The sequence below is a fragment of the Rissa tridactyla genome, chromosome 9 (assembly GCF_028500815.1).
Source record: "Rissa tridactyla isolate bRisTri1 chromosome 9, bRisTri1.patW.cur.20221130, whole genome shotgun sequence".
Lineage (NCBI taxonomy): Eukaryota > Metazoa > Chordata > Aves > Charadriiformes > Laridae > Rissa > Rissa tridactyla.
In genome coordinates this window covers 45,615,002-45,631,832 of record NC_071474.1, presented here as the reverse complement: position 1 = coordinate 45,631,832, position 16,831 = coordinate 45,615,002, and the positions used below count along the sequence as shown (strand labels likewise).

The 16,831-nt window shown below is 52.3% G+C and overlaps 1 protein-coding gene across 6 annotated transcripts in view; it reads right to left on the bottom strand.

The window, feature by feature from the left end:
- Positions 1 to 15,893, bottom strand: part of EDA (ectodysplasin A) — an 87,218-nt gene extending 71,325 nt beyond the window's left edge. For all 6 annotated transcript variants that reach the window (XM_054215282.1, XM_054215283.1, XM_054215286.1 and 3 more), the window contains exon 1: positions 15,538 to 15,893. In XM_054215282.1, coding sequence (XP_054071257.1) covers positions 15,538 to 15,819 — 282 coding nt within the window. In that variant the 5' untranslated portion in view covers positions 15,820 to 15,893. The remainder of the gene's footprint in view (positions 1 to 15,537) is intronic.
- Positions 15,894 to 16,831: the final 938 nt, after the last annotated feature.

Below are 16,831 nucleotides of genomic sequence, written 5' to 3'. Positions count from 1 at the left end.
TCTACATCAATACATCTTCCTACACCAGCTCTTCCTAAATCACTCGTCTTAAGGTGTGAAAGCCATTAGTCCACCAAGCCCAGCTAAATCAACCAACCTAGGAGGACAAGGGGCAATGGGCACAAGCTGGAACACAGGAAATTCCATCTCAGCATGAGGAAAAACATCTTTACTTTGAGGGTAACAAAGCCCTGGGACAGGCTGCCCAGAGAGGTGGTGGAGTCTCCTTCTCTGGAGATGATCCTGTGCCACCTGCTCTGGGTGACCCTGCTCTGGCAGGGGGGTTGGACCAGACGTCCAAAGGTCCCTTCCAACCCATATGATTCTGTGAAGGGCCACCGCAACAGCAGCTGCCTGGGACACAATACCAACAGGGCATCGCTTACAACACAGACAATCTCTTCAATCTCTAAACTGCTGGTAACCACCATAAAATTCCCCCATAGAAGTCTAAGATATTAAAACCCAGAGTACTGGCCTTAGAAAGACTAAAAGCCAGGAAAAAAACCCACAACCACCCAAAAAACAAGAAATTGCCCTGGGTTTTGTTACTGTTGTTACATTGCAGGCACCCATCAGCCTGACACGTACCGACACAAGAGCCCACAGGCGAGCCGGCAAAACGAACCACGGGGCCGGCCAGCTCACCCCATGTTGTTGGCTTGCTCGCATTCACTTGCTCGTTGTCAGACCTTTCCCCGAAGCACAATTAATCTGTGTTTTTCCTCCACAACCAAACTCTTTACTAACACAAACATTTAATTTGGGTCCATTTTGGGGCAAGACCAGGGAAGAAGAATTTCTGGAACAGCAATAACTCCAGCTCAGTTTTGGAGACGTAAGGCATATTTCATGTTAAGATGTCAGTTACTAACATTTAACGCTAACAGTGTCATTTGCCCTTCAGCTAGAAGAAAGGCATGTAAGCAACCCTAACCCAACTGAAGTTTCCCCATTGCAAAGCATTTCTGCCAGGAATCACAATTTGAGTGTCGTGTTTCTTAGGCCCTTCTTTGTATAATAACCCTCTAAGTCCATGCCCAGAGACAATGTTTATTACTCGGCAGTATACATGCCAGCGTTAACAGAGCATCCCAGACGTCATCTGGACCAGCTTCACTGTCAGCGCTTTTCTGTATCATATAAAATTATAGGGAAATAAAGGGGAACAGCTAGATGAGAACTAACATTACTGCTTTATAACCCGAACGATTGTTATTGACTTTTCGTGCCAGAGTGACCCTATTTCCTCCTCCCAGCAACATTTAAGGCCAATTCCAGTCCCAGCACAAGGCGATGCCATGAAGGCCAGGTGGGGCGGGTGGCAAGCTGGCTTTATGGGTGACACTGCCATAGCACCCTCAGCACGTGTCCCCGCGGGACGGGCTGCACGAGCTGCTCCCCTCCAGCCTCCCACCCTTTTCAAACTCCATCTTTTGCTGTCCAAAACAAATGTTTTCTTTAAGTTGTTTCTAAAGCCCCACTTTGCCTGCCTCGAACAGCCTCGTGGACTGAAGTTAAAAAGCATTAATTCAAAACCTCTCAACTCCAGTGTTTTTAAAACTCTGTTTTATGAACTATCTAACTCTACTTGGCCTCACTCTAATTAACCACTAAATGCCAAGTAGTCAAACAAAGAGCAAAAAAATAATTTGTTATCTTGAAGCTGCATCTGCTCACAAAACCTGCAGTGGTTTTTTTGTTGCTATTGTTCTCGAGGTTTGGGCTTTTTGAGAAAGTATACTTAATGATAACAAAATTGCTAGGTAAATATGTCAGTGAGACCTTCCCTGTCAGCCGTAGCCTTGGGGTGTGATTTCTGTTCACAACATAAAAATTTTTCGCTCTTTGCCAGATTTCAGATAGCAAACTTGGATCCCCTGGAAGATACCTGGCGTTGCTTTTGTACACCAGCAGCAGGAATATTTAACTGCTTGAGTACCTGATCCGGACATGCAGCTTGAAGCCACACAGGAGCTTCGCTGGGACCTGACCCAAAGTTTAACTTCCCCAACAACCCCCATTGACTATTGTTACCAGAATTATAATTTGTAAAATTGGTTTTCCGGCATCCTCAGACTTGGGAAGAAGAAATGGTTTTAAGCCAGCAGGGACCAACAGCAGAGAAGCTCATGGTCCACCAGGTGGGGGGACACCAGCCTAAGGGTCTCTGGAGGTTTTCTTCTGAGCCCAACTGCAGCCACCTGCATGCAACCGGGCTCAAAACCCAAAAGTCTTCATTAAATGGGAGCGATCTAGTTAATATTTCAGCCAAAATCCCCCCCTTGAATACTTTGGTCCAATATTTGGGTACTGGAGGAGAACTCCTCCGGTTATTCTCAGCTTGATGTGACCCTCAGCCCTCACCTCCTCCATGGGTTTGCAGAGGGACCCAATGGCTTTGGTGTGGGTTGTCACCGGCTGGAGGGGACTGTGAGGACAGAGGGAAGGGGACGGGGCTTTGCTGAGTGAGGGGAAGCACCACTAGGCACCGAGACACTCGAACTTCCATATCACTCCCAAATAGCCCGGTTATTCCAAAAAGCAAGAGAAAAGCAGAGTGGCAGACTAGGGAGGAAAGAGTTGACAGCTATTTGCTGTATCTAGCGTAATTTTCTTTGGCAAATCCAGCCTGTTGTTAGAAATGTGCGCCAGACGCCTGGATCGGCAGAGCTGAGCCTGCAGGAGCAACGCTTTGTATTTAACACTTGAAGACCTCAACTTCCGAGAGCTCATCCTACCATTTCATACCAGCCAGCGCACGAAGACGGCACATATGGAACCGACTAAGGCGCTTGATGCAGCGCCTATAAATTGTCCAAGCCTTGCAGCCGCACATAAGAGTGCTAACAACAACTGTGCCGTACACATTTGTTTGAAGTCGGATCCTGCTTTTATTAGGGGCGTGCTGCTTTCCTCTTCAGAGCTCTGCACCGGCTGCTGCTCCCCGATACGTGACTTTGCCGCTGGCTGGGACATTTGCAGCCAGGGGTGATGCCAAGGTGCAGCCACGGAGCCCAGCTCCCAGCAGGGTGGTACGGGGTTCCCCCCACCCAAAATGAGAAATAGCCACTCCCCGCCACCAGCACGCACGGGCAATGTGGGGGACACAGCCCTGAGCTGTGCTGTGCTTGATTTGACACAGGGGTCTCTAGGGATTAAATACGCCAGCATCCGTATGATGAGCGTAGAGGTTCACTGCCTCTCCTAAGGAAAATCCACCCTACGAGCAAAACGTTTGGTGTTTCCCATCGATCCGGTGTTTCGCCAGACACAGAGGCCAAGGGCAGCTGAGCAAGATTAGTGCTGAGCCTCCACAGGCTCAGCTAAAGGCTTTAGTTAGAGGATTTTTCCTGCACACATTCCCTTTTTCTGCTTCGAACACGACAGCAGCATCACTGCAACTGAAGAATGAGTCTGAATTCCGTCACCGCATCAATAAAAGATCAGACCTGCTGCAAAGCCCAGCTGTGGCTTATTCAATCTTCTGCTAAAGAAAAACAAGAGAAAACTCATTCATGAAAAGGTACATAGCCGAGAAGAGAAGCAAGCAGAAGGAAAGGGGTTTGTGTGCGTTTTCTTTCGACACGGGAAGGTCTCCATCCTCCCATGAACTTTGCTACCTGAACACCTCATTCACTAGCAGCATTCCTGGGGTTTCCCACACTTAACAGCAAAGCAGAGATAAGCAAGACCAAAAAACAAAATAAAAACCCATCAAACCCTCCTAAACCCCAAGCAATCTCAGAACAGCGCTCAGGTGATGCAAGTTTTCCCCAGAAGATTACTTCAACACCAACAGAAGCAGCACCAGAACTAAGTGGTTTGGGGTTACTCAGTCTCACAACTACTGAGCCTTTCTTCTCCTTCAAAAAAAAAAAAAACAAAAAACAAAAAAATAATCAAAAAAACCCTAAAGCAGTAGCCAGCAGATACGCAGCTTGCTGGTGACTACCCATGCTCTCACGTATAGTTAATTTAAGTCTCCAAACCTGCTTCTAGCCATGTCTCACAAAGCACAGCCACCTTCCCCATGCCTGCGGCCAAGGGCAGGAGCCCCGGGACAGCGAGCCCTCGGGATGCTCCGCTCTCCTCAGGCGGGTGGTTCACCAACAGCCCCTGCCCAGGAATGCCCCGGGATGCCCGTCCCTCTCTTTAAAGCTTAGGTATCTCAATTTTTTCCTAGCAGTTATCGCAGCAGCAGGATTTAACATCAGCAGGGTGATTCTGTGCATCCAGCCCATTTCAGCGCAGCAGCATCCTGCACCTTAAAGCCCACCCCTGCCACATCGGAAACATTTTCCTGCAGAAGTGCCTTGGAAGCTCTGGCACATGAGCCTTGGTGCAGAAAACCCCTTTTCCCCCCCATTTACCTGCTCTTTGCTACCACCAGAGCCCAAAAAACTGCAGCAATGCTGCAAAAATCACTGATCCCTAGAAGTGAGCTCCAGCCTTACACATGCAGTTTACTTGTACGTTTGGGCTTTCAAAATTAAGTTCTGCAACCTGCAAAACCATAGTGGCTTTGGGAAGGGATGAAGATGGGTCATCAGCCAGCAAAGAGGACCAGCAGCGCTACTAGAGGAGCTGGAATTAAAACACAGCATCACCGCTAAACCAACTTCACTTCCCTCATAAGCTTATTCTGTTGAACGCCAACAGAGCTCTGCGCAGTCCAATAACCTGTGCACAAGCCATCTTCTGAGTCGAAACAACTCCTTTCAACAACAGAAGAATCACAGAATGGTTTGGGTTGGAAGGGACCTTAAAGATCATCTAGTTCCAATCCCCTGCCCAACCTCCCACCAGCCCAGGTTGCTCCAAGCCCCGTCCAACCTGGCCTTGAACCCCTCCAGGGATGGGGCAGCCACAGCTTCTCTGCGCAACCTGGGCCAGGGGCTCACCGCCCTCACAGCAAAGAATTTCTTCCGGAGATCTCATCTAAATCTCCCCTCTTCCAGTTTAAAACTGTTACCCCTCATCCTATTGCTCCATTCCCTAATAAAAGTCCCTCCCCATCTCTCCTGTAGGCCCCCTTTAGGGACTGGAAGATGAAAACTCCAAGCCAGCGATAAAGATGCAGCTAAAAAGAAGATAGGATAATCCTTTAAAAATGACAATTAACATCTCTAAACTTCACCTTCCCCCTACACACAGAAAAGGTCTCCTTTTGGTCTTGGAAAGGGAAAAATCTCCCTCAATGTACCCCAATGACACAGAGGGAATTCTGGACTTTCCCCTGTCCCTTGGACAGGATCACTCGGCTCCCCGGCAAGAGTTAACACCCACCGCAACCTCCGCAAGCACCAACAAGCCCATCCATAGCTCAAAGGCAGCAAACGTACTAATTTAGCTCATTATCACTAAAAAGATAGTAACAGCTGCAGTTAAAACCCAACTATTTTCTTTACGGGTTTTCATCCTGCTCTCTAGATACACCCCATCAGCTGCATGGCCAGCAACTCCTCATTTCGTCTGATTTTTCTGCCATAGGGTATGTTTTACAGGAAAGCACGAGAATTAAACCTTTCCAGGCAGAAATACCACCCCCCTCCTAACTCCTGCGGATCCAGGTTTCCCAACGCCTGATGAGTCTCCGGGTGAAAGGCATGGACAGGCAGCACTGCGGCCAAAAAGAAGAAAGATCTCATTTTTGAGCCTGACCTGTTTAGTCCTCTGAGTGTCACAGCAGGTCAGCAACAGTTCCAGCTATCAGCTTTAAATCATTTATCCTATTTTTCCTACCCCATGGGGAAAAAAAAAAAAAAAAAAAAAAAAGTGTGCTAGTTAAGGTTAGCAGTAGCTCTGCAACTTATTTGCAAGGTTGAAGGAAATAATTGCTCCAAAATGATTTCCTGGATTAATTTCACCCAGCCCAGCACACGGAGAAGATGGGAAGGACCATGCGGAGTCTGGTTTGGCCATTAGCGCCTGCCCCACGCTTCCCTGGGAAACCCGGGAAACGCCGCTGCCGCTTCACAAATGAGAAAATGAAAGGAAAAACTCAAAGATTCTCTTTTTTTTTTTTTCCTGCTGGACAAGGTACACTGCATTTATGTCTTCTGGCCCCAAAAGCTAATCAGGTATTTGCGGTGCATCTGGGAACGTGGCATTGTTTTATCCCCCCTACGAAGCCCCTTCTTCACCGCGGCTGCCCCAGAGGAAGCGGGAGCAGCTGAGCATCTGCAGCCAATGCAGCCAAAAATACCCATTTTCTTGCTCCAGCGCGGGACGTGCCATCAGGAGCCCTGGTATCATCTTTTCTCCTGTTGCAAGCACTTAATATTATTTACATAGGAAAAAAACCCAACCAACCACGCGTGCAAACCTACTGAGAAATGCTGACTGTAACGGAGATGGAGAACACTGAATAAAACGACTGAAAATCCCAGAGCCAGGGGACAGCATTTCTCTGAGACATGCAAGTCTCATTCCGGGGGACAGACGGTCTCTTGCAGTGCTGGCGGCTGCGAGGGAGCGAGGGACCACTCTTGGGGAAGGAATGCCAATGTTCCAGCCCTTTAGAATAAGAAATGGAAAAGGAAGAAGGGACAAGACAACAGGAATTTGATGAAGAAGCACGAGGAGGTTTATATCCAGGGAGCAGCGCGCAAGAGCAGCAGCATCCAGGGTAACTATCATGGGGAAACAGGAAAGACATCCCGGATCCAGGCCACGAGCATCAGCGCTGGTCCACCATGAATATGGCTCAGCCTTGTCCACGGTGGAGACCACAACCCCCATGCAGCCGCCCCCCAACTCTTCCACCCGAATATAATTTACAATTATAGAGCTGTTACATGCTCTGAGGTGGATTTTACTTCCAGTGCTGGCTTAAAAAAAAAAAAAAAAAACTTTCTCAGTGTCTTCCCCCTTCCACCTTGTGTGCCTCAAGAGAGATTTACACCACAGATGAATTGCAAAGAGGGATTAAGGGCAGCCAGACAAAGGCTGGGCACAGCGGGACAGGGCTGCATTGCCACCGGGGATGGGACACCGAACCCTGCTGTGTCACGGATGGGCTGCCAGGCTGGGGGGGGACATTGTGTCTATTGTGAGGAGGTAAAAGCAGCCGAGACAACGAGGGCCTGACCCTGCAGAACCCCATCTGCCAACATTGCTGGGGCTGTCTGGTAGCCCTGCGCTGCCCAAATTCAGCCCACGGCTGGGACACAGTTCAGGAGGGGTGAGCAGCTACCAGCCATTGCTTTGCCAGCCGCTGCGGCAAAGCCCTGCTGCTGCCAAGCCATGCCATGCGGTGACATGCAGCGCCCACAACCCCATGCAACACGACGCCTCACCTGCTGCAACACCGTGTCGAGCGATGGCCACCATGGCAACGCCATACCACTGCAAAGCCACGCCACGCAGCAACCACCACTGCACAGCCATGCTGCGTCACGCTGATTAACACCCACTGCTGCAACGCCATGCCACACCACCCCACATAATGCCCACTGCTGCAAAGCCACGCAATGCCACTCCACGCCATGCAATGTCCGCTACTGAAAGCCATGCAACGCCACCCCACGCCATGCAACTCCCACTGCTGCAAAGCCATGCCATGCTACCCTATGCCATGCCACACATCTGTTGCTGCAATGCCACCCCATGCCACCCCACACCATGCAATGTCCACTACTGCAAAGCCATGCAATGCCACCCCACGCCATGCAACACTTGCTGCTGCAAAGTCATGCAATGCCACCCCATGGCATCCAACTCCTGCTGCTGCAAAACCATGCTGTGCCCGCTGCTGCAAAGCCATACAATGCCACCCCACAGCATGCAACGCCTGCTGCTGCAAAGCCATGCTACCCTACACCATGCGACGCCTGTTGCTGCAAAGCCATGCAACACCACCCCACGCCATGCAATGCTCGCTACTGCAAAGCCATGCAACACCACACCACGCCATGCAATGCCACCCCACGCCATGCAATGCCCGCTGCTGCAAAGCCACACCAGACCACCCCACGCCATGCAATGCCCGCTGCTGCAAATCCATGCAACGCCACCCCATGCCATGCAACGCCACCCCATGCCATGCAACGCTACGCCAGGCAGCACCCACTGCTGCACAGCCATGCAACACCACCCTGCGCACCCCCACGGCCGCAAAGCCATGCCACGCAATGCCCGCCGCTGGCGTCCCACACTTTTCTCAACACTTTGAGGTCTCCCGAGCGAACACGGGCGAGCAGAAGGCGCAGGCGGCAGGGGCCGGGCTGCGCACGGTGTTCCTCCTCCCGCAGCGCACGCAGCCCGATCGCTGGCAGGTTTCCCTACCACTTCGAGTTGCCGCTGGGTTTCTCCCACCACGAGAGCCGTTCCTAAGGAAGTGCAGATACGGAGCGGGGAACGACAAGCCGCAGCCGAGGTGCGGCTCCAGCAGGAGGATGCTGGCACTTGCCATTTGGAACACATTATAGCCCTGGCATTTCATCAATACAGGCTTGCATATTTAGTAGTTTGCACTTACAACAGAATTTTATTTGGGCTTATGGAAAGAGCTCATTTTAATATCCACCCATCTGTGAGTAATTATTTTTGTTATAGTAGCATTCGGGCCCAACTGGCATCAGCACCAGCAGCGTACAACAACACTGCGTTTCCCCAAGAGTTTTTAACAAGAGAGCACTTACAACTGCAACATGTAAAAGTCTAGGCAAGAGTTGTATTTTCCCCCTCCTATAAAGGCCGTTAACTATTTTAAAATTGCATCCAAATCTCACTGTAATTTCGTACTTGTGCACAATGAATTCTGACAGATTACACATCTTCAGAGACACACTTACCACTTACTCACTGCATAGTTTACCCAGCGCTTTCCACCCACAAAACCCCCTCAGCCTCTCACATACGGGTTACCTTTCGCAGCCAGACACCTCTAAAAATAACATCCTCTTCAAGTGTTGAAAGATATTAAAATATAAAGTCATTAACATATAATAAGACTGGAATGAGAGCTTCGCATGCTCTGAAGCTTTCAGGGTTTGGCTTCCCGTCAAGAAAAATATATTGGATTAGTATGAGAGCAAAATTAGGATAGTGTGCACTTTAATTAGCATTACAAGACACTACATGTGTATGGAAGAGCAGAGATGATTTATAGTATTATGTGGTAAGAAAAATAATGTTAAAAGGTTACAATAATATCGGTTTGATAAAGCACTGTGTACTATGAGGTTAAATGAAAAATAACTTTGGAATGCCACCGAGTGTTCTTAAAAAACACGGGTTTGAGCGTTTGCCAGTTAACTCATCTAAAAATTGTGGAAAACCCTGCAACTTTGGTCACGTGTCGGTCAAACGCATACTTTGGCAACAACAACCTTCTCCGTCATGGAATTCAATAAACGCCGATAAAAAAGTCCTGAGTCCTCGCACAAAGTTGTAGTATTTACCCTTCATGGAACGAGCAGAAAATAAAAATAAAGAAAACATACTGGCAAGCTCGGGTCCGGAAGGGGAAGACAAGGCAGAGCCCACAAAAGCCTGGTGGGCAAGGAAGCACCGTGCTCCACCGCCGTCCCACCGCCCAGCCTCCTCGGGACAGCGGCCGAAGCAAGGGCTGATCGCTTGGACACTCGTTTGCTTAATTATTTCTATGTCACCCGCACCTGGTGCGCGCCACTGTGCTCTCCCCTCCGCACCCACGCCTCCCAGCGCAGGCAGGATGCTGGGGCTGACCCTGCCCTGATGCGTTATTCCTCTGTTATTCACATTTTTCCGCTTCCGACAAGACTTCAGCATCCTCACATTCCTCTGTGAGATGAAGCCTGTCCTCCTCTCCTTCCCGCGCATCGCCGAATTAATTACACACTTGCACCCCCTCTGCTCTTGGCTGGAAAAATTACTCTTTTCTTTTGGACTCCCACAGTTATTTTCCAAAAATTGGTCATTTTCCCTGGCAGTTTCACTCAAGAGCACCCGAGCACACAGGGGAGCACCCACCGTCCCCTGCGCAGGGCTGCCCGCGCTCTCCCCGGGTACAGCCACCGGCTGAGAACCTGCCCGACGGCAACACAAGCTTCGAGACAGCAGTTGCAAATCATATTCCCTGTTTTCCAACTGCTTCTTGTCTCCCAGATATGAGATTTTTCTTTTTCTACCTGTTCGCTATTTTCGCCAACACTTCGAGGGTTTCCCCAGCCAGACATCCCCACAGTTGACCTGCGCTTGGGGACGCCCGAGCCGCAGCTCTTTATTTTTCTCACTGATTGTTTCCCCCTTTCCAAAGGGGAATTCCTAAGCTCCAGCCCTGGCGGCTGAACAGCTCGGGAGCGGTGACATCCCACCGCGTGTGACACAGTGTCCGTCTCACCTGCTCGGGGTAAGGAGGCAGAACCAAACGCACGCCGGCAGCATCATAAATCTCTGTAAAGGAGCAGAAGGTGTCTCAGTGGCAGGGCACCAGCTGGGCAGTCCAAAGGAGACGGCTCCTCCGCAGGCCAGGAATTAAACCTACGGCACGCGCACGGATGCGCCTCAAACCCTGCGGGCAAAGTGCACGCCGCACTTAATTTTCCAATTAATGCAGCATAGCCGGCAGCTCCTGCCACTCTCCTGTGCCATTTTCTTTTTAAAAGGAGGAGCTGATGGACTCGCGCCAGGTTTTGTACAGAATATTCGTAGGAATAATAGCAGAAATATGTTTTCTATTTGCTACCAGGCAATCCGGCTGCAGCCCCCTCTCCCCACCACAGACCCCAAACCTCAGGAATTTTATCCTCTCTGTCGAGGGACGGGCACCATTAAAAGGTGAACGAAGGTTACCAGAGCCCTGATGTGTTATACCGCGCTGCGGTCTCCCTTTATCGCCCTGCAAGAGCTTCCTTGAGCCACAACCAAGACTGCCAAAAGGGTAATTTGAGGGAAAACCCGCCACGAAAAGCATCCCTTAACACCATCTTCCTTCTGCTCCGCGGCCCACCTGCATGGACTCGGGGCTTCCATCACCCCAGGTCAGAAGCCACAAAATCCCCATCACCCCAGGTCAGAAGCCACAAAATCCCCCAAGCACGAGCCCTGCACAGGTATTTAAAGGTTTGTGCCCCGCGGGGAGGCTAATGCCGGAGAAGCGTTTCCAGCAAGACGCTCTGCTCCAAGCTTTCAGCGCGCTGTCAGGTCTCAGCTCTTCCCCGATCCATCACGCGCCGGTGCAGCCCCTCCAGCTCGGGATGCGGGAGCCAGACACGGGGATGAACGTGCATGGATGAGCTCCAGGTATGCTCGGGGAGGGAGAAATCTCTGGAGAAGCTTTAATGCCTCTTACACCCCTTGACAGCACGTGCAAATCACACCTGAATGCCGTCCTGTACTCTGGAGCTGGAATTGAGACAAAAGGCCAAAATAATTGGTATTTTCTTTTACATTAAGACCCCAAGGTGCCCGCATGGCTGAGCATTAACACCCTTCTGCTTTTACACTAGATAAGTCTTGCCTCGATGTTCTGACCAACCTTCAAAACTCCGTGTCAGTATAGAGCTATGTACACTACGCTAACAACATCACTTTGAGAAAGTACAATTATTTTGAGAACAGACCTGGCCAAAATCCCCTATTTTTGGTTACGACCCTTCGGTGGCAGAGTGTGAAGGACAACACGATGTCCCTCTGTCCTCGCCCTTTCCCACGGCCATTTCCAGAGGCCAACACGCCACCACCCTTCTCTAGGTGAAACCACACAAATAATTCACCAAGAGTTACTCTGCCACAGCATCCTCACCAGAAATGGAGAAAAACCACATACGTTGCCCCCTAAATCTCTCCCTGCCTCCCCCTCAAGTAAAGCCAGGTCTTCATTTTTACTAAATACAACAAAAAGCAGCGTGCATAGACTAATTTGCACACTCTCACTGTGTTTCTTTATCCACGACTACAAGCAAAATATTACTTCGCCTCTAAAGCTTTATTTCTATGATTTCCTTGTCAAACAGGCAAGCAGGCTTTTAGAAGGCAGATATAAATTAACGAGGCCGTGTACCGCTTAACGACTGCTGGAAGAGAAGGGCCCTGACTGCTGCTGCAGGAGATGGAGGGATACAGGTGGGAAAGGGAAGAAAAACAAGGTAACGAGGAATTCGGAGGTTCATAGATGTTGCTTTGGCGGAATTACAAACACCGTCAGGAAAGCAACGATATTGCCAGGGATGCCGATGTAAGCGCTGCTTTTAACATCCCTCATTAAAAAGGCGAGAGGCGGGGAGCCAGCAGGGACACCTTTGGCACGGGGGGAGGTAAGTGCTGGCGACCCCATTGCTGCTCAGCACATTTTTTTGGGTGACTCAGCAGACCCCTCCCAACCCCCTCCGCGGCATCCACAAGCGCCTCCACCATTGGTTTGATCTGACAGATCCGATGGATATTTGATCTTATTCCAAGAGGCTTTGGCAACTTTGAAGCCTGTCCCAGGACACTCACAAGGGTTTCGCCCGGCGCCGGCGAAAATACAAGTTTTTGCAGAAATGTGGCACGACACGGACTTGCTCGGAGCAACGGCACGGAAATGATGCTCCGGGAGGCTCAAATATTACACGGATGATTTTTGTTGACAACAAACCACAATTGAGTTTAGGCGTAAGATATTTTAATGAGCGGTCGGCGGGACCCCGCTGCCTGCTCTCCGCCAGCGCAGCCATTAGCAAAGCGCCTGCCAAACGCTAACGAACACACCGACAGAATCACTTTTGTATCCCACGAAAAGTGGGATCCTGGCGCATCCGGCCAAAGGGATTATTTAGATTTTAGCAGAGGGCTGAACGTACCGCCACTCCCCGGGCTCCGCTATCGCATCTCGGAGGGACGGCAATCGAAGAGCCGATGAATTAAAGCGGCGCTAACAAACTTTTCATCCCAACGCCAAACCGGTGATGCAACACCCCGCAGCTTCTGGGACAAAGATGTGAACTCCAATGCCTCAACCTCTGCCATGAAAAATTGCCCTTGTATCTTAAATGAGTTACATATTTGAATACCCTGTAAGATAGGGAAGCGGGGCGTTATCGAGCTGCCAAATCTCACTCCTGTCATGAGGTCATTTCTGGCGCGCGGCCAGGCACGATTTCTGCCAAAAACAAAAAAAAAAATATCTCGGTGCTGACCATCGCTCCCCGGCCTTCCCCCAATTCCTCTCCCTTCTGCCTCAGGTCAGGAAGGCGGGGGGGGGAGGGGGAATAAAATAAGAAAAAAAAAAAAGAGAAAAGGGTCAGGAAGGAGAATATTTTTTGGTTTTTAAATCAGCTTGTACAATTGCGGTCCATGCGGTCATTACTCGTCCTCTTTACTGAAGATATTCAGCATCACTAAGCACAACCAAAGGCCTGTTTGAGGGCTCACAACACTTTATTGGGATGCCGGGTCCCCCCCCAGCACACTCCCATTCCGAGCGTTCCCTCGCAGGTCCCTGGGAGAGGGATGCCATTGATCAGATCACTTGAAAGAATTCCTTAGTAATTTCTGTTTAATGTCTGTAAGCATCTGTCTCCCGACACACGTGCACGGGACCGTAATTTGGATTTACCAGCAATGCAGCTGGGCTGCTCCGGGATGGAAAGCAGCGAGGAACCCCATACACACCCCCAAGGTTTTAACACTGCTGATGATAACTTCTTAAATAAAGCTGTTTGCAAATACCTCATTTCCTTGCTTCACTCACAGAAGGGATATATTCGGAGCACCCTAAGACGCAGAAGGTGGCTGGCTTTAGCTGCACATAGACTCAAGCAAACGGTAAGGGAGGAAAGGCGGCAAGAAAGAGGAGAGCAGCGCTACTACAAATACCATGAGTTACACGTTGTCACAGCACCGGTTCCCAAACAGAGCATTTTCAGTGCCAGCAGCTCAGCTGCAAGCTGCGCACTGCCCTGGGAAACCCAGCGTCTCGCATGCCCTGCCCACGAGGAAACTTTCTCTCCCAACCAACTGCTTCAATATGTCCGAAGGAATTTTTCATCTTTCGCCTGACAGGCCAGATGTAAAAAATAAAGAAATAAATAATTAGCATTACCTTATCTGGAGTATGTCAGCTGTAACGAGCGACGCTTGGATCTTTGTACACATCCAGAGACAAATTATCTAACGCTGTAATTTATGAATGCCTCAACTATTTACCCTGGTATTTCATTATACATTTGCTGGAGAGAAGAGCTCTAAAGACTAAGCAGATCCAGCACGATAACACGAAAGGAACTTCAGCCACATGCTATTACAAGACAACCTAAGAATTCCAACACGACATCAAGCTGCTCCGACTCACTTCACGTTAACATCGCTTAAGTACCGAAGCGGAATTAAAAAAATAAAGCAATGTCCAGATAGCACGGGTTCTCTCCGGTTCAAGGCTCACTTAGATTTTATTATGGGAAGCTGCAGGATCCAAACGCACCAAGCATGAGCCCGGCTTTCCCGGGAGCAGCCGAGGCCAGCGCAGCCGAACAGCTGCCAAGTAGAAGGAAGAGTTTCCAAACTCGCCGCTTTATCAAAGCTATTTTTGTCCTCCTGCCCCCCCCCGTCCCATGCATTGATAACCAGCAAGGCGAGGGCTGCCGGGACGCTGCGGCTGAGCTTTGCGTCTCTGCCCCCCCTGAACCCCCTGGCGCTTTGGGGGAGCCGGCCATCCGCTCGCCGGGCTCCAAGGGGAGGAAACTCCTTCCTCCAGCTTATCCTGCTCGCAGCGAGGGTTTTGTGCCTGGAAAAAATGAGCTAAGTTTGGGAGCGGAGGCCCCAGCTCTGCTCCTGCTCTCCTGGAGGCTCTCAGGACAGGCGAGTCCCCCCCACCCCCGGGCACCATCACTCCCCGGGGCTCGGAACACTGGCCGGGAAAACCGGAGGCAGAAGCCAACCTGTCCTGCATGGATCAGACTTAGAAGCTGCTGGGGGGGGACACATACATGCTGAGCCATCACCGCACAGGCTGACTGATGCATCTAGGTGGCGGGGGCGGGGGAAGGAAAATTCAAATAATTTGAAAAAAAGAAAAAAAATTCAAATAATCAAAACCACCCCAAGGAGGAGAGAGGCGAGGAGGGGGGCGGGCAGGGGTGAGGATTTCCACCGTAAAGCGAGGTAGGCAGGAGGGGTGGATGCACAGCTGAGCTGTCCTGAGCTCTTCGGCTGCAGCACGGACCCCCCCACGGGGAAGGGGGGGGGGGGCTGGGACCCCCGCCGATGGCACAAGCACCGCGCTCCCCCCCCCGGCCGAGGCCGGGCTGTCGGGAGCGCGGGCGACACGGCGGGGCTGTCACGACAGACCGACAGGAGAGCGGCGGGCTGCAGGTGGTTTGAGGCTTCCCCCCTCCCGCCTCTTTTTTCCTAAATAAACACAAACGGGGGGGGGAAGAGGGGGGGGGGGGTGTTGTTTAAAAAAGCGCCTACGGGAGCGGGACGGCCCCAACCCGCGGGCGGAGGGATGGAGCCAAACACCGCCGCGGTCCCCGGGGCGTGGGGGGGACGCTGGGCTCCGCGACAAGTGCGGTGCCTCCCGGCCGGACCCCCCCATCCCCGCCACCCCCCCGCCCCCGGCCCGGCACCCACCTGCTGCCGCCGCTCCGCGCCCTCGGCGGGCCGCTGCGGCCGGCCGGCTGCCGGTGATCCCGGGGCCGCCGCCGCCGTCCCGTCCCGCCTCGGCGGGGCGGCGGGCTGCGGGCCGCGGTCGCGGCGGAGCTCGGAGCGCAGCTCCAGGTAACAGCCCAGCGTCAGGACGTGCAGAGCCAGCGACAGCGCGAAGAAACCGAGGAAGAGCCGCCAGCTCCCGCCGCCGCAGGCGCAGCCGCCGCGGGGCACCGCCACCGCCGCCTCCCTGCGCTCCGCGCCCATGGCCGGCGGTACGGAGCGGCGAGCCGCTACTGCTCCATGCTCGGCCGGGGCGCGCCGTGCCGCCGCGGGGCTGCGCGGCCGGGGCCGCCCCAGCGCCCCGCCAGCGGGGCGGGGCTCCGCAGGGGGCGGGGCCGCGCCGCGAGATGGCCACGCCCCCCGGCCGCGAGATGGCCACGCCCCCCCCCAGACGCTGGCCCGGCCACCGCGGGAGGTGGCCCCGTTGGAAATGGGGTGGGGGTGGTGGCCACGGAGGGCGGTTGGGGGTGGCCCGGCGCACCTGGGTGGTGCGGCCCCGTCTTTTGTTCTTTTCTGCGGGCAAATTGGGAGAATTGTTACAGGGTGGAGCTGGAAACGGTGGAGATTTGGAGCGCTGCGGGCAGCTCTGGAGTCCTCAGCACGGGAAGGACGTGGACCTGTTGGAGCGGGGCCAGAGGAGGCCACGGAGATGCTCAGAGGGCTGGAGCCCCTCTGCTGTGAGGACAGGCTGAGAGAGCTGGGGGGGTTCAGCCTGGAGAAGAGAAGGCTCCGGGGAGACCTTAGAGCCCCTGCCAGTCTCTAAAGGGGGCTCCAGGAAAGCTGGGGAGGGACTCTGGATCAGGGAGTGGAGCGATAGGACGAGGGGTAACGGTTTCAAACTGAAAGAGGGGACATTTAGATTGGATATTAGGAAGAAATCCTTTGCTGTGAGGGTGGTGAGCCCCTGGCCCAGGTTGCCCAGAGAAGCTGTGGCTGCCCCATCCCTGGAGGGGTTCAAGGCCAGGTTGGACGGGGCTTGGAGCAACCTGGGCTGGTGGGAGGTGTCCCTGCCCAGGGCAGGGGGTGGAACTGGATGGTCTTTAAGGTCCCTTCCAACCCAAACCATTCTGTGATTTCCAAATCAAAAATCTGCAAAGAGGGAGGCTCCCTTTTTACAAGGAGTCGCGTGGAAAAGACGCGGGGTAACGGGTACAAGTGGCTCCAGGGGAGATTCCGGTTGGACACAAGAGGAAAAAATTTCACAATGAGAACAATC